Source organism: Drosophila pseudoobscura, chromosome X (assembly GCF_009870125.1).
Source record: "Drosophila pseudoobscura strain MV-25-SWS-2005 chromosome X, UCI_Dpse_MV25, whole genome shotgun sequence".
NCBI lineage: Eukaryota > Metazoa > Arthropoda > Insecta > Diptera > Drosophilidae > Drosophila > Drosophila pseudoobscura.
In genome coordinates this window covers 55,540,401-55,558,249 of record NC_046683.1, presented here as the reverse complement: position 1 = coordinate 55,558,249, position 17,849 = coordinate 55,540,401, and the positions used below count along the sequence as shown (strand labels likewise).

Below are 17,849 nucleotides of genomic sequence, written 5' to 3'. Positions count from 1 at the left end.
TTCGCTGTTGCTGTTGCTGTTGTTGCACACAAATGCTTATGTGGGAATATATAGTACATAAGTGTAAGGCCCAAATGAACCTTTGAGACGTGAGAGACATGTGAGAGTTGGTTGGTTTTTTTCGCGTTTTTTCCTTCTGTTTTCATCGATCGTTTTTGCCGCTGCCTTCGCGTAGGCCTACAGATTGAGTACAAAGATCGTTTCTTTTTTTGTGTGGATTTTTCCTATGTTTTTCGTTGTGGTTTTTCTTGTTTAAAATTAAGCTCCATAATTGTTTATAAATACACAATAGATGTGAAAAAAATACTAAATGCAAAAAATGAAACTAGATACAAAAGTGTCAGACTGAGAGTGAGTGAGACAGACAGAGAGACATGAGACAGTGGGAGACAGAGAGAGTGAAGGAGTGAGATATGGTGAGGCGGCGTCAGTGAGAGTGAGTGAGTCAGTGAGAGTGAGATTAAGAAGATATAGAGACAGAATGAGTTCGTTTGGATAACAATTATTTAGGAGATAGAATTCTGAGGGGTTGGGGGGCAGTACTACTACTACTAATGCACAATTACCGGCCCATCGGTTTACATTGGGTTCCATCGGGGGGCTCTCCATCAATCCATCAACCTGTCGTATTCACACAAATGTATCCCGACTGAACTGAGGGTGAGTATCAGTTCCTGTCAAACCGTTCCCCCATCCCGCAATGGCACAAGGTTCTCTGAAGAAGTGAGAGCTAGCACGCCCCAGGGCATATGGTAAGCGGGGCGTGGCAGTTTGGGGATAAAGGGGGTCACAGTTTGACGGACACCACAAAGGCTTGGAGAGCACACGGAAAATAAAAAGAATAAGAAACAGAGACAGAGAGAGAGAGAGAGAGAATGGTAGAGCGGTAGAGAGAAAGAGAAAGGGGGAAAGGAGAGCGCACAGCACATAAATATATTACAAAAGGTAGAGCTTTGAAAAATAGATAGAACCGAGTATATGCTATAAATAGGGTTCTATGTACAGATCAGGGGCGGGACAGAGTAGAGGCCTTTGCTCTTGGTTTTTTCGTCCAACTCTCAGCTCTGGGCAATAGCTCTGTGCAATAGTCTGCTGGGGGGAAATCGGTTCTGGTTAACGTTAATCATATATTATATAGTACATATCATATAAGAAAACTGGTCCTCCGTTTGTGAGTAGAGCTGCCGTTCTTCGCCAAAAAAAAAACATTGTTATCCATCATTCAATATACCTCTTCTGTGATCTGTGATCAAGTCATTCCGAATGCCAAGTCGTTATGAAATTTCTTCTCGGTTTTTCCTCTTCTGGGTATCGTTTTTCTTATCGTTTTTCCTTCGTCCATGCCATGCCAGGATCAGCCGGGTGCCGGGACGCCCTCGAAGGCGGTCCCGTGTTCTACTAAACTCTTAGCTACACTTACTTTTTACATTTTTGTGTGATTTGATTTTTTTTGTGGTTTTTCTTTTCTTTTCTTGTGGTTCCTATGATTCTGCTGTGGTTGCTGTTCTTGCGGATGGATGAGAGATAGAGCACCTGTGCGACTGGTCCAGCTACCGCTTAGTAGTGGTGCAGCAGGGGGGCGTGCGCCAGGATGGGGGCGTGCACAACTGGTGCATGGTGGATGATCTTGGGGGCGGTCTTGTGGACGACGGCGTTGAAGCCATTGTGGTCGTCGGCGGTGTAGTCGACGGTGCGCACAGAGCCATCGGGCTCAACCAGAGAGTACTGGCCTGTGAATGGGAGAATCATACGAATCTATTTAGTTTCAGATTTATCAGATCAGCAGGCAAGTTCGTGTCCTCAGTCTTTTGTTTATTTCAAATAAAAATCAAGTTTATTGCCAAAGTGCTTTGTTATGTGGCTCAAAAATGTTCGTATCCCTCCAAAATATGTATCAGAGAGAAAAACTCACCCTTCACAACATCACCATCACGCTCCTCGGCCTGCGACTTGATGTCGCCAGTGTGGGGATCCTTGATGCCATAGTTGAAGGAGTATTTGGGATAGGCCACAGGCTCGGCATGGACGGCATGGGCCAGTACGGGCGCATGATGCACCAGCGCGGGTCCATAGTGGCCCAGCTCAATGGGGATGGCCTGGGCGGCGGCGAACAGCAGAGCGATGGCAATGAAGTACTGTATGGGTGGGAGAGAATCAGGATCAGGATCAGGGCGGATGTTTCACTTTGAAAAAATACTGGGGCCTGGGCGCTGTCATGGGGGGGAGGGTGGAAAAAAAACACACCTTCATGTTGGATAAGAGCACAAAAAGACAAAAAAATGGACACACGACGCGAACACGTAGCTATCGAGGACGAAGGACTTGGCGATGGTTCCTTGTGGACTGTTGGGCACTGAGGCTGACTGTAAGGAGTTTGTCTGCTCGAGAGTGAAGGACCGTGAATAGCACGAATTCGTAAGCTGAACTGATGTCTGCAACGATGACCAAAAGTATTTATATACGCGTCGGACGCCGAGTGCAACACGACTTGGTCGACAGCGACGACGACGACGTCGACAGCAGCAGCAGCAGCAGCAAGAGATCGGTGCTGCAGCTGCCACGGATCGGGCCGGGTGGGGGAGGAGGCACAGCCAGCCAGCCATCAGTTGCAGCCACAGCTACAGCGACAGCGAGGTGCTGCAGTGCAGAGCCGTGTGGCAGGGCAGCCATACCACGCATGTGCCACAACAATGATCCCCAGCTCAATCGCTAGGTGCGGCATTTGTTTGGAGAAGGCGTTTGGTGACTTAGTTTTTCCATAGGTACTCTTGGGCCTATCTACCCCGAGGAGCGAGGCGGGGGGCGCAGTCATTGAAAGCGACACTTTTGCATTGGCTCTAATGATCTAAGCTCTTTATTTATTGATTTGCCGACATAATTACGATCGGGTTTAGTCTCTTTGGCTCTGGCTGCTTTCTGGTTTTGCACGACTTGGCCAAAAAAAATTATTATTACCATATCTGTGGCAATCAAACGGGGCGTCGTTATAATTACCACGCCAACAACAACAACAACAGCAACAACAGCAGCAACACAACGAGCCACAACAAAAAAAAACTCGAGCCGCAACTTGCGTATTTTTCATGCCACGCAATTTGTTGCCTGACATTTTTGTGCCCGACTTCGGTTTATTACTGCCACAATCGGGAGAACTTTGTCCGGGGAGAGCTGTGTGTGTGCCAGAGGAATTTTCGGTGTTGGCAAATAGTTTGACTCGAATCAAATGCTGCTCAATCAATATTCTCGCTGTGGCATGGGACAAATTCGAATGGAGAACGAAAGGCAAATGTTGTGAGATGAGAAATGATAGATGCTGATGGAATTTTGTTGATAGATACTTTTATGATGATATAATATAGTCAACAATTATTGCTGATACCCTCTCCGCCTTAAGCTCTGCTCTGGCTTCAACCTCTCAAGACATCCTCTTATTATATTGAATGATTAGCTATGAATGATCGTAGATACTTTAGTGATGGGAGTTTCTACCCGCAGGCGAGGTTCTGTCCTGTTCTGTTTAAGCTCCAATGACATCTTAGCAGTCAATAGCAGTTGACACTTTATCTTGGAGAGTTTTAGGCAACACCCACGACAAGCTCTAAAAAAGCAGCAACAAAAACCAACCCAAACAAACAATTCTGCCATGACATATCAGAAAATTATGATTGTATCTTATAAAACACACACAAGTGGCCATTAAATGGTGAGGCTCGGGGAACTCGCGGCCCAGCCAGCAGTACAGAAGTGCAGACTATGGGAAAAAACTGGATGTTTGTCTTGTGGCGGCGGCAGTGGAGGTGCAAAATGAGTTGGCCAGAAACGAAGCGAAACTAAACGAAACGAAACAAGCCAAAAGTGGTCACAAATCGCACTATAAAAGATCTGTGGATAGAGCCTGGCTCTATGTCTGGGCCTGGCCATTAGCATGTGGCATGGAGATGGAGATGGAGAGCGAAGACAAAGACACAGAATCGACTTACATAAAATGGCTTTAAAGGCGACACATTTACACGGCTGGCCGAAAATCGCTCGAAAACAATTGTGGCCGAAAATGCAAACAGTCACAGTCACAGCCACCGCCACCGCCAGAAAAACCTCCGACTCGTTAGAGGCGGAGGAGCGGGCAGGCTGGGAAACAAGTTGGCCACGTCACGATCGCACTTTGACAGAGAGCCAGCCAAAGAGCCAGCCAGCCAGCCAGGAGTTGGAGTTGAAGTTGGCCCGAAAGCAGCGGCGGGCAGAGAGCGGGCTCCAGGGGCAGAGCTTAGGAGCTCCCCTTAGGAGCTGGGTTTAGTTGGTTAGTTGGTTAGTTGGTCAGCGGACAAGACAGTTGGAAAACCGAAATGACTTCAACAAGCTTTGTCTTTGTCTTCGGCTCGGATCTGCTGGGGTCTGTTTTCCGATCGATGATTGCGCAATGGTATCTCTCGCAGACCCCTCAAAGCGACATTTCTTGATCGATGGCGGGAGTACTTGCAATCGTCGTTTTGCATGCGTTAATTGCACTTGTCCACGCATGACCCTCGCTCCCTGCTCCTCCCCCCTTGGGCAATTCAATATGTTTCGCAGCTTAACCTGAGATTTATTATATTTATGGCTTCGACTGTCGATAAGTAGAACAAACTTTTTATCTTGATTTACGAGTATGCCCGCAAATCTGGCAGTTTGTTTGCCTATGTTTGGACAATGGTTTGTCGTGGGAGGAAGGCAGCGGGGGCGGGCAGCAGATCTATTAAGCTGAACATTTAAACGCACTTTGCATGGAAGGAAGTATCCTGCAGTTGATGGGGTATATGGGGCTGGTGCAGAGTTTGTTCCACGAGTAATTATCGGAGGGGAATATAATTATAAATACATTGATTCGTAGGGGCTTCCTCTGTCTTCCAAATGTGATAGAACCAAACTTCAACCCACTCTTACTAGTCATCTGCCTGGTCGACACCCTTTTGCCGACCCGTTCCCCCTGATGTTTAACCATTGGCATAAATGACTTGACAGTTATAGATTTGTGCCTTGATTTATGCAGTAGGCAAGGCAGTTTTTGTTGCTGTTTCTTATTCATGATTGAGACCTGAAGGCCTTGCGGGTCGCTCAGGCCATGGCATGGGCTTTATCTCTGGCTGGACAATGGCCCGGGGCGGGATACGGGTACGGTGCCCATTAGAAAGTCACTGCAGCGAATGCATGTAATTCAAAGCGTTGCACAACGCTGCGTATGCGTAACGTGCCATATCCGGTTGGGGTCTCTAGGGATTATGCAAGCTGTGCACTTCCGAAATGTCATGCGAAACCCTTGGGGAAACAGTGGGGCAAGTGCAAAGCGGATCTGCAGGCCTCCAATTACTGAGGAAAACAGACAGCACAGCACTGGCGCAGTCTTTAAACTAATTAAAACATTTCGAGTGCGAAATTCTTGCACGTCCGTGACTGGCGCGCGCTAACCAGCCTTCAGCCTTCAGTCTTGCCTTTGATTTTTGGCTATAGTCTTTCATTCTATGCCGCTGAGCGCGGGAGGGGTGGGGGGGGGGGGCATAGGAGCAGCAAGAGGCAGGACCATTAGTGGGCCATAAGTTGGCTGTCAATTAGCCCGATCCGACTGCGTCTCCGTCTGCTTTTTCGACCGCGGCTGCCAACCCAATTTTGTCGGCGACTCAATTGTGAGATTACCGACTCCATTTGGCCAGCATCAGACATTGCAGCATTATTACCGCATCGCTGGCAAAACCAGACGTCGTTTGATCCACTTTCCACTAACCCACTCAAAGAGTATGCCCCTCCGCCACTGCACTCCACTCCACGCCCGTCCACTCCTCTCATGCTGCTTTGATTTTCGCACATTTAATGCGATTTTGCGCATTTGCGCGTTTGAAATTAAGCGAGTGACGAAATGGAACCACAACCAGAGCCCGAGCCCGAGCCAGAGCCAGAGCCACTCGAAGACACACACGCACCACAAGTAGAGCGTACACGCAGCGGGGAAAATAGATTTTCTGAGCTTGCAGCAAACTTGCATGTCCATCGGATCGGCCTGACAGTCTGCTCTACTCCGCTCCGCTCTGCTTGATTGAGTCCATGCGAAAATGAAATCGAAATTGAATCAAAATCGGAGTCCAAATCTGAGTTCGAGTCCGAGTCCAAGTCCATGTCGGAGCTAAAGCTGAAGCTGGAGCACACGCTTCACTGGCCGATGTCCACTGGCGCCATGTCCATGACGTTGATGTGGTGCCGGTGGTTACGCAAAGGCATTCCCACACCATTCCTCCATCCATTGCTGGATATTTCAATTAGTGTTTTATTCAGAGCTCTTGCTCTTGTTTCGGGTCACAGTTGGGGGATTATGCAAAGTCTAAGGATCCCCGTTGGAATCTGCAGTTTGTGCGAGTATTTAGTCTGGTATATTTTTGGTATATCACAAAAAAAAAAAATAAAAAAATATAACATATAGATATAGCTTATAGATAGGGATTCCTTCTGCTGAGAATCTAATACTCTTCGCTGCTCTCCTGCTGCTGACTGTGAGCATCGGCCTCGTCGTAGCCCTCCTCGCTGCTGCCCTCGTACTCCTGATGGTCGCCGCCACCCTCCTCGTCTTCATCTCCTCCTCCCTCCTTCTCCTTTTCCTTCTCCTTGTCCTCTCCATCGCCGTCGCCATCTGCCTCGTCGTAGTCCTCGTGCACCTTGTAGTGGCCATTGTCCTGCTCTTCTTCGTCACCAGCAGCGCTCTCATGCCTCACCTGTTCGTCCACCGATGCACCACCACCGCCTCCACTCGATCCGCCTTCAGCATCGCCATGGCCGTGCAACGTTTTCACACCATTCGTGATAACCTCCGCCTGAAAGCCATTGGCATCGTCGGCGGTGTATTTAACCACACGCAAGGTGCCATCAGGATCGACTACGCTGTGTGGATTCCGTGACGTTAATGAATGCGCTGACAAGTTGTCCCCCCAATTCACCAACCTGTAGACCTACCTGTAGACGCCCCGCACCTCGTCGCCGTTGCGCGTCTCTTTGCGGTTCTGCAGCACACGCGTCTTGCCATCTTCGACGCCATAGGCGAAGCTGTACTCGGGCCGTGCCACATAATCGGTGCGTCCGTTGTGGACCGTCACCAGGCGCTCTGGCCCCGCCACCGGACCCTCGAAGCGCGTGTAGGAATAGCCGACGGCCGAGCACACGCCAATCATTCCGAGTCCCACAATTAGCCCCAGCAGCGTGTGGCAGGCGCGTGCCATCTTCCCCGATGCAACACGGAAGCCGAAACGAGTTCCCGCTCCCGCTCCAGCTCCCGTCTCCGTAGTTACGCGTCGCCTCTTCATGGCTCTGCTGATTTATGGATTGTTTGGCGGGTTTTCGGTTGTATTTCGCGAGGAGTTCAATCCTCTGCAGCGGCCGCGTTCGATTCTCGCATACTAAGCGTGAAATATGGCACTTGTTCAATATTTATATAGGCATCGATCGAGCCCTGGGAAGTATCCCTCCGATGTCCCTCCGAATGTGGCCACAAACATTTCGTCTGGCTAAGTATTTCCGCGAAATTATGCGCTCCATCAGTCAAGTGGAACTGCTGGCCAGAGCCCCACGGATGCGATGCGGTCAGCCGGTGACGTTGTGCCCCGATCAGCAAATTGCATAAAAATGTACACAACCCTTCCCATGACGTCACTGATTTTTATGAGCCAATAAATTGCAGGGAAAATAGCAAGGGAAAACAGACGAGCTGTTTTGAGCTGGGTTTTGAGGAGCGGTTCGTGTCAGTTCATTAAAAACGTGTTTAAATGCCATGATCTCTGATTGACCATCGCACATCGCCTTCATCTCCGTACAGCAGGCAATCCCCCAATCCCCGAATCCCCCTGGCTACTCAATTTGTTCAGGTTGAAAATCGCTTTAAGTGCGTTCAGTTTTCCAGCCACGAAAATCGAACATGGAACCACTGCTGATGGCCAAGATAAGCCACCTCCGCGGAGCAGACGCAGCTGCATTCGAGTTGAAGCTTTGACCTTTTTTCGAGGGTTTTGACAACCAACAAAAAACAAAAAAGGCAGCCAAAATATGGCTATTATTTCGGCTACTTCTAATTTATAAGCAACGCGCATTGGCTGCCATTGTTGCTGCCCCGTTGCCCGGCTGCATGGAGTTCGAGTGCTTTGCGGCATGAAAAATGCATATATCATTGGCCTCTGGTACTTGGCGGCAGTTTGTTGTGCCCCTTAAACAGTAGTCAATGGATAGGGAGGGGGTGAGGGGATGAGGGTGCCACCTCAGCAGAGGAGGAGGCACTAGAGGACTGGCTATCGTGGGAAAGCCCGCTGTCCGTATATGTGTGCGGAAAGCGTCGCTTAATTACCCACATTACACAAATGCTGCTGCTGCTGGTGCTGCTGCTGCTGCTGGTTATGGCCATGTCTATGGCTGTTGGCTGACTCGATGGTAAGCTGGTGGCTGTGGCAACAAGAATCGCACATGGATCGGTGGCTATTGCTCATTGCGAATCTCTTTTGGCTGCCATTAACGTAATTAAGACGCAGTTCGTTGCCCAAGTCTTTCGTTTTGCCCTTTACGGGCTGAAGCAAAATGTGTCACTGCATTATGACTCCATCTCCAACACTCCAGTGTCGCAATGCAAATGTCTCGGCAGATCGCAGGTCTATTAGGAGCAGATCTCAGCCACATGCCACCGAATCATGTGTTGCCTAAATAGTAGTCGCTCGCTCGCCTCTCTCTCCTTCTCCTGCTCTCACTATTTTTCTCCCCCTCTCTAAGATCTCTGGCCAGATAAATTGCACATGGTGTTCATGGTGCCTCCGGTACTCCCCCTCCGGCTACATTTCTATGGCGGATTATGTAAGGCCTCCATCTTCTGCTCCCCTGGCTAGACCCATTTTCAGACGGGACTGGGACTGGACCTGAACAGCCGCCACTGCTCTGGTTGAACTAGCTTTGCTTTTCTTTTCATTTTCATTTTTATTTGCACTCCTTATTGCAACAGCACTCACTCACTCAATCACTCTCACACACTCACACCTAATGAAAATGAAAATAAAAAGCGAAATGAGTCAAATTTGATTCAAGGCGGTAGGCAGTGGAATTTCCATTCAATCAATAGGTTTGTTTTCTCAAAAGCAAAACGCGCAAAAATGCGTGGAATTAGTTGCCACAAATATTGTTTAGTGTACACGAATGTTTTTTTTCCACCATGATTTGTGCATCTCGTTTGGTAGCCCTCCACCTGGGCAATGTCTGGTCAAATCGACATTCTCGGACACGGAAGTTGAATCGATTCGCTGAATCCAAGAATCCATACCCATACCCCATACCAATACCCATACCCCCCAGAAGGACCTTTTATAAACGTTTATGGAGGGAATAAAAGGTTGAAAATCCGTCGTAATATGTCCCCAATGTCATATGTTCGGGCTAAAGCTTTCGCCCGGAATCAAAGATCACGCTGAAAGAGAGAAAAAGTTGTTCGCTTCCATTTGTGGTTTGCCGATTGATGGACTGATTGATGCGGATCGCCTCACCACCTGGTCTGGTCTGGTCTGGCCGATTCCATTGATGATTGGCAATTAAAATTGCATCTGATGCATGGATTAGCTCACGTCTGCTACGTGCGGCACGCTGCTGCTGCGCTCTGACCCATATCGATGGTGGTGCTGCACCGTGATGCAGAGCCGGCTTGCCGCGTATGTTGGTCAGTGGTGCGATTGCCAGACCGGGTTGCTGCCGGGCTTCTGCTGCAGCTGCTGCTAGCACCATGACATGGCGAATGGCTACCGGTTCGCTTTGCGTCGTTCAGTTGTGGCCCATTTCTGGCATAGACATAGACTCGCGGCTTTCCTCCACTTCTGCCTTGGTTTTTGGCTCTATTTTCGCTACAGGCAAATTAGTCAAATGGCAACAATTATATAATAATCTAGTTATATTTAACCGAGTGTCCAGCCAAGAAGTGGGCGTTGCATGTTTTCCTTTCACTTTTTCGTCTCCTGGAGAGCCGCCGCCAGAGAGACCAACAGCTGCTCCACTGCCAGGATATATATCAAAAAGCACGATTATACAATGGCCCAAACACCTCACAGCCGAACAGGCGAACAGCCGCTGAGCGCAATGTAATTCTTGGCCAAGTCTGCAAACAACTCCAAACAATTGCCTGGCCAGCCAGTGGTCTGGTCTCTACGAGTATATTCTCCGATCTCAGCTTTTCAATTGAGACATTATTCAATTTGTGACAATCGCGAGAACCGCAAACCAAAAACGAAACGAAAACTGAAACAATTAACAGCATTTCGGCGATTTCCCAAAGCGATGTTCTAATTTTCGTGGAAACAGAAACAGAAAATGCCTTCGTTGGTCTCTCTTTTTCGGGGTCCAAAGTTGTGAACTGAACATTTAATGAGCACCAAAATCGTAAATTTAATTTATATCGTTTTCTAGGCTTTTTGTCAGACGACAAATTTCGTAATTTTTTCTTTTGGTTTTTTTATACCCGATACTCAAAATGAGTATTGGGGTATATTAGATTTGTGGTAAAAGTGGATGTGTGTAACGTCCAGAAGGAATCGTTTCCGACCCTATAAAGTATATATATTCTTGATCAGCATCAATAGCCGAGTCGATTGAGCCATGTCTGTCTGTCCGTCTGTCCGTCTGTCCGTCCGTCCGTCTGTCCGTCCCCTTCAGCGCCTAATGCTCAAAGACTATAAGAGCTAGAGCAACGATGTTTTGGATCCAGACTTCTGTGATATGTCACTGCTCCAAAAATATTTCAAAACTTTGCCCCGCCCACTTCCGCCCCCACAAAGGGCGAAAATCTGTGGCATCCACAATTTCAACGATACGAGAAAACTAAAAACGCAGAATCGTAGAAGCTGCCTATATCTTCTAGAGTGCAAAATCTGAACCAGATCGTATAATTATTACAGCCAGAATCACGAAAACAATTTCACTCTTTCTCGCTCTGTCTCACTCTAACACACAGGTTTCATGGTCGGTTTTGCCAATTGCAAAATATGAGTTCAAGGATCTCAGAACCTATAAAAGCCAGAACAACCAAATTTGGTATTCACACTCCTGTGATATCGGACCTTGACCGTTTCCTGTCCAAATTTCGCCACACCCCCTTCCGCCCCCGCAAGGGACGAAAATCTGAGGCAACCACAAATCTCAGAGACTATTAAGGCTAGAGTAACCAAATTTGGTACACACACTCCTTTAAGATGTCACTATAAAACGTATATCTCAGAATTTCGCCCCACCCCCATCCGCCCCCACAAAGGACGAAAATCTGTTGCATCCACAATATTGCAGATTTGAGAAAACTAAAAACGCAGAATCATAGATAATGACCATATCTATGAGATTGCTGAATCTGGATCAGATCAGATCATTTTTATAGCCTACAGGAACAAATCAATTTTCATTGGCTACGCAGCGCCCGACGTCACGCTCAGCCTGATTTCCTGTCTCTCTCGCACGCACTCTTTGTCGTGTCGTTTAATATTATACTGACCATACTGACTTAGTATCGGGTATAACCGTAGAGTTGCGGTGTCCGCAGCAACTCACAACGTTCCACCTCGTTTTTTTTGTTTTTGGCTGTAGATTCGTGTAAACTATGCCGACCCAGCATGGAGGCATGGTGGAATGGTGGAATGGAGGCAGCTTGAAGCATGGCCCGGGTCCCAGTTGCATGTCAAAGGCGCATGAAACGCCGCCAGCCTGCCACAAGAATCAAATGACACTCGGCCTGGTCAAAAAAAAAAAAAAAAACACACACAAAACAACAAACGTATGTACTCGTATCTATGCAGAGAGTATGATACATATATCCAAAAGACTCGCAGTGTGTAGCCTTAATTGGCACCTCGACACTTGGCCAGGAGTCGCAGTCGCACTCGCAGTCGCCTGCTGGTGGGCGCTGTGTAGGTGCACTTGATGGTGTCCCCCCGTTTGAGGCCTGTGTGAAAAATTTATGTTCTGCTCGGGTTTATTTCCACCAACACTGTCGATAGTGGCATTTGTTGCTTAACCCGCGTTTTCGCACATTCAAACACCGTCTTGGCCAGGCGCTCGACAGCACTGGGGAGCTGATATTGGTAATGGCAGTGGCGGTGGCGGTGATGGTGGCGGTAGCGCTTTATGATTAAGTATCCCAGGCAATGGTCACGCAATGAATATTGACATGACTTACGCATGTTACGCATACGAATTGATGGGGGGCGAAAGATATGCACATGTGTATGGGTTTTTTTCGGATCAAATGGAAAGAACAGCTGGAAGATGCCACACCTCTCATTCCAACTTTGGCCCAGAAATGTCAGCGATTATCGAAGAATTTCATTAGCTGCACCCTCTCCAACATCCAAAAGCCGAATACAAGCAATTTCGAGCGGCTTAATCGTTTTAGAAGAGCCCGCCCACCTCCAAACCGTATGCAAAACACTGAAAACCAATTTCCAATTTTAAAGCTCAATAAGTCAATTAAAAATGCGCATTCAGAGTTCAGTTCCACAAGCAAACTCGTACTTGTACAACAGTCCCAACATCTGTAAACCGATTGATTGTAATGACTTGGCCTAAAGATCATAATTATCAGTGGTTGCTACTGCAGGCAGCAGCACAAGCAGCAGCAGCAGCACCAGCATCAGCAATAAAACATATATCGTTAATTAAACACACAATCAGCGGTGCAATGCGATGCGGAGAGGAGTGCAGAGAACCCACAATAATTGGCGTTTATTAAGAGAAGGCGATAAAGCCAATGGTAATTGACATTTAAGGCAATTCATTAACGTGGCAAACACATCTGTGCGGCTGCGGCCTGAGCAAGCCAACTGACCAAAAAAAAAACTGTGGATAATCATGCACCAGATTGGTGGAAATCTGTTTTTCACATGCCCGACTTAAAAATGCTGTCTTGAAGTTTGCTGTTGTTTTTTTTTTCCTACGAATTTGCATACGCGACGACAACGGCGCCAAAGTTTAGGCACAGTTCTTTCCACTCGCAGTTCCCAAAGACGCAGACGGGCTTCGAGTTTTTGGGGGCTCGAGTTGTGCTAGCAGCAATCACTGTTACATGCATAAATCAGCTTAATTGCTGTATTTAAATTCTAAACTTGGAGTGCGTGGACGGTCTTATAGTTGATTTTGGTTCAAGTTATAATTTATGCATGAATTTACTTTTTCAGTCAGCCACTGATTAGTGTTTGACCATCTGATTGGCATTGCTTCGATGCAAATTTGTTTTGAAAGTATATAAACTTTTTTTGATGGTAGAAAATCTTGCTTATATCAACTGGCAGTTTCAAATCAAATTTATATTTATGAGTGCCGCCAAACGTTTGAATAGGGTATAAAGAAGTCCATCAGCTGAAAAGAAGGTAGTTGTCAAATGACATAACATTTAGTACCCACTGCCTTGACCTAATTTGTTTAAGCCTTATTTTGGACACGATCCAATAAAATGGAGTACTCAAAAAAAGCATAGATTGTAGCAGAGTATTAAAATACTCTCCACGGAAATTATGAATCTTGAAGAATTTTAGCGCAGCGCAGGTGAAAGAATCGGTATATTTACGGTATATTTTAAAATTAGACGGTATATTTCTGAGGGTCAGACCGTACCTTTTATCGACCAATGTACCAAATTTAGCGCCATTTCCCAGGCCACATCGAATCAGCATCGAATTCATGATAGATTGGCATCAATATCTTATTTTTCCAAACATTTCGGAGAAATGTACTTCAAAAAGTGCAGAACGGAATATCATATGAGATAAAAACGGACAAAACTTTTGTTAAAACTGACACAACATGTAGTAAATAAGTAGGAAATATGTAGTTAGCGTGTAGTTACCATGCAAAATGTAATTGGAAATTGTTGCTAGCCTTTTTAGTTTATTTTATTATTTAATAAAAAATCCAATAAAGATGGGTACTTAAAATTTGCCAGTCTTGTAGGAAGTTGATTCATTAAACTTATGCGTCAGTATAGTTTTGGATATTTTGTAACTGTGACGTATTTTTGGTATATTTCTAAGGGTCAGACCGTATAACTTATCGATAAATCCTCTGCTTGCGCGGCATGAAAGCAAATAATTGCCAAGTCAAGAATTGTTAATAAATTTACAAAAATTCCTGCAATTAAAGCACTAAAATGTCGACAACTGAGGATATTACTCATCCTATGAGTGAAAAGAGTCCCGAGATCGAGAAAAATGATCAAGAAGAAACTGTTACCAAAGATGTTTCACTGGATGACATAGAAGGCAGCAATCGCTCCGAAGGAAAAACGGAAAGTATTGTTACAGTGCTATCTAATCCAAACAAAACGAATGCCGCCAAGAAAGCCGACGCTGCAGCTATGAAAGCAGACATGAACACGGAGGAGATGATGAATGTCGATGGATCTTCATCTCATTCGACCGCCAATGAAGGAATGAATCCATCAACAGAGCGCGCTTTGGCCAGCAAAAAGCCGCCAGCTCCTAAGATGGACTGGAAGAAGAATCTCCGTATTCTCATCTCCAATATGTATATGAATTCGAAAGACCGTCTGCCCGGAGCCTGTATGCCCAAATGTCTGCGAAATACGAAAGAATGCGAGGATAAACACCGCGCTGCAATGCTGCCAGATGTGCCAAACTTTATGCTGGTGGAAGATCTGAAGAGAACTCTGCGTGGCCACCACTATGACACCTTCCTGGACATGGTGGAGATGATGGCGATGCAATGCGTGTACCCTGGAGATGGTATCTTTGACAGGCTCATTGACCTGGTCATGGTAAGAGAGTGCTCCTTGAACTTAGTAAAGTAAAAGAGCTGAGTACCCTTTCCCTTTTCCAGATTCTGATTGCCAAAGAAATAACTGTCAAAGAGCTGGCGGACATCTATAGAAAGGCGATAAGCACCTTCTTTCTCCTGGTCGATGCCTTCCCACCCTGCTGGACGTGCTTGCGCCCATATTACTTGAATTTCCTGCGCGTCCCGAATCCGACCATTCGTAGCGCCCGTACCGACAATGGGACGCAAAAGCTGAAGTTCTATCTGGATCTTTTGGAGGAGATCTTGCCGCAATGCAGCGATATGGAGATCCGCACGATGACAAAGCCCTTTGAGGAGCACGTATTCAATTTCACGGATGAGGAAGAACTAGACATGTCACAAGAGACGGCATTCCTGCAACATGTGCAGGACTACGACTGGATAAGTGGCAAACTCTGTCTAGATGACTTCAAGAATCTGTCGCCTGGGGCACGCCTCTCGCGAGTCTGCGATGTGCTGAACATGCTCTGCAGGATCCTGGAAATGGAGTTCTTGTCCTGGCTGGACCACAACCGTCTGCGCCAGTCCGAGTCAGAGATGTTCAATGAAGAAACAAAGCCGTTTGCCATCCATGTCTTTGGAATGTCGGCAACAATGCGGCTCACGGATATTGTGCGCCAAGTAATGCGTTTGTACGGCTTGGCGGCGGAAAAGTCCATGTACCCCGACCGTCTAGAAATGCTGCAGGTGAGTACTCATTGTATGTATATATTAGCCATGCCTCCTATCTCTTTCCCTTGTGCATCAGCGCCTTATCACACTCGTTGTGGAAGTCAGCAACACGGCTGAGCTGAAATACGTGGACAACAATGTGACCTACCCGAACCTGGGTTCGCAGACCCGCCTGCTGATTGCCCAGTTCTTCAAGATATTCAAGTCACAAAATCCCAAGCACATCAGCACCTACATCAAAAGCATTTCGCAGCTGGACCAGCCGTATCTTCGCTTCGAGTTCACCGATCACTTTCTGCAGCTGTTTTACTTCCCCAGAAATGTGGCGTTCGGGCCGAAGAAGGTGTGCGATGAGTTCAATGAGAGGCAATGGTTGAAATACAAGCCAAAGAGTGAGATCGAGGAAGACGACGATGAGCAACTGTCGCGGGAGGATTATCTGAATATACTCCTGAACGCGCTAAAGGACTATGACAAATGGATGAATCTGAAGGGCTTTTGGAAGTTTATGCAGAACAAGGAGCAGGTGCAGCAATTGCAGACCTGGACCAGCAGCCCACTGGCAACTCCTGTGGGCATCATAACGGGCGAAACGTTCAAGGCCTTCGAGCTGAGTGAAATGGAAAAGGAAGTGCCCAGCTGGAAGAAGCGCCTCAACACCAAGGTGATTCTGGGCAGGCCCAAGGTGAATTTGCCAGTGGCCAAAATCAATTTGGTCGAGTCATGCGGTCGCTATAGCAGCGATGTGCGTTACATACGCTATCTGCGCCGTGTGCTCGTAAAGGAAGTCCAGTCGGAAATCGATGTAACCGATTGGTTGGAATATCTAAATGGATTCCTGTGCGACGACGAACCACCATCAGAGCCGGCATCGCCCCGTTCCTCCCCAGCGTCGGACCCAGAAGAAGCCTAGTGGCGCTTCGGTTTAAGTATTTCTTAAATCTTTATCTCACCAAATGTTAAAATATGAATATTTTATGTTTACTGAAAGGACGCGCTGAGCGATTGTTCGTTGTGAAGAATGTAAGAATAATGCATTTAATTCATTTTCCATTCATTTCATAATTTTCATTTTCTGTATTTCTCCACTGCAAATATATATTTATGCTTTAACTAAATACACATTTACGCACACATTTACATATAAATACAGCTACTACGCATGTACATACATTAATAAATATACATATACTCGTATATAGGTATATATATAGGTGTATAGTTATACAATATTATCGCGTTTTGTTTTTAAGCATTTTGCTTTGCTTTGCTTTTTTGTTTTGCAGATCTCCTTTTTCGTTTTGTTTGTCTTTGTTCATTTAATGTCTAAATTCTTTGCAGTTTTACATTTTACACACTCAACTATCATTAAGTTGGGCTCTTAAATGCTAATCTCACTACGTCACTTATTTATTTATAAAAAAAAAAAAATTGTACGCGTGGGGGATGGTGAGGAAGGAAAGCGGTGTTGTGTCGCGCATAGGATCTCTGACATTATTTATACGATGCAATCGTTGGCGGCGGGTCTCCAGGTCAGCAGTAGACCCACCCTCCACATAAAATCATCAACATCCTTCCGATGGACTGGTGAGAGAGTATCTCAAGTGTGAAAAATGATTTACATAGATCGACTTTAAGCGGTATTTAGAAAATTACTCTGCCAGGCTTCCTGTCGCGGCGTGGGGGAGGGGGTTCTGTTTCGAGGTTCGGGTTTCGTTTTAATTCGTTAACACTACACATTTATCAACATTTATTTAGTATTTATTCAATATATTCTAGCGTTTGTCTAATGTAATTTATCCTTCTCCCGGTTTGCATGTGATTTCGTATACATTTCAGATTTTCGTTTTGTTGCGCTTTGAAATCTATAGGAACTTGACGCAGGGGTCGACGGGGAAACCCGTGCTGCAGTTTTAAAATTGTGAGCGATACGATACGAGTACATAACAAGTTTCAGTCGGGGGCTGTGGTGGAAGGGAACGGAACCAAGGGTCGACGAACATCAAATAAAATACTAGTCGCAAATTATATTTTTAGAAAATATTATTTTCGCTTTTTGTTTGTATTTTGATTGATTTACATTTTGGGTAAACTCCTTACCGCCGCCGCTCGCTGTATTCATTCGCTTTGTACATACAAAAATTGGAGTTGGGCTTTGTACAGAACTTGCTTTGCTTTCCTATCGCATAATCATATCATTATTGTAGCATTAGCATTAGTTTGTGTTTACTTCAGTAACTAATATTTAGACGAAGGCTAGCGTGACAGGTTTTCTTTTCCAAGTTGTGCCAATTATGCAGAAATTATAACTATTACAACTAATCAATTAATATTAACAAAACGTTTCATTA

The 17,849-nt window shown here is 46.1% G+C and overlaps 3 protein-coding genes across 3 annotated transcripts in view; 1 reads left to right on the top strand and 2 right to left on the bottom strand.

Moving 5' to 3' along the window:
* Positions 1–17,494, top strand: part of LOC4813929 (uncharacterized) — a 31,531-nt gene extending 14,037 nt beyond the window's left edge. Inside the window, exons 2-4 of the mRNA XM_001354055.4 lie at positions 14,152–14,785; positions 14,848–15,513; positions 15,575–17,494. Coding sequence (XP_001354091.2) covers positions 14,159–14,785; positions 14,848–15,513; positions 15,575–16,411 — 2,130 coding nt within the window. The 5' untranslated portion in view covers positions 14,152–14,158 and the 3' untranslated portion in view covers positions 16,412–17,494. The remainder of the gene's footprint in view (positions 1–14,151; positions 14,786–14,847; positions 15,514–15,574) is intronic.
* On the bottom strand, positions 2–2,427 carry LOC6900883 (cuticle protein 8). The gene is made up of 3 exons (XM_002135204.3): positions 2,245–2,427; positions 1,913–2,135; positions 2–1,730 (listed from the first exon to the last, which is right to left on the bottom strand). The coding sequence occupies exons 1-3, from the start codon at positions 2,248–2,250 to the stop codon at positions 1,558–1,560; spliced, it is 402 nt and encodes a 133-aa protein (XP_002135240.1). The 5' UTR covers positions 2,251–2,427; the 3' UTR covers positions 2–1,557.
* On the bottom strand, positions 6,135–7,503 carry LOC4813930 (protein Ycf2). Its single transcript, XM_001354056.4, has 2 exons — positions 6,973–7,503; positions 6,135–6,900 (listed from the first exon to the last, which is right to left on the bottom strand). The coding sequence occupies exons 1-2, from the start codon at positions 7,317–7,319 to the stop codon at positions 6,483–6,485; spliced, it is 765 nt and encodes a 254-aa protein (XP_001354092.2). The 5' UTR covers positions 7,320–7,503; the 3' UTR covers positions 6,135–6,482.
* Positions 17,495–17,849: the final 355 nt, after the last annotated feature.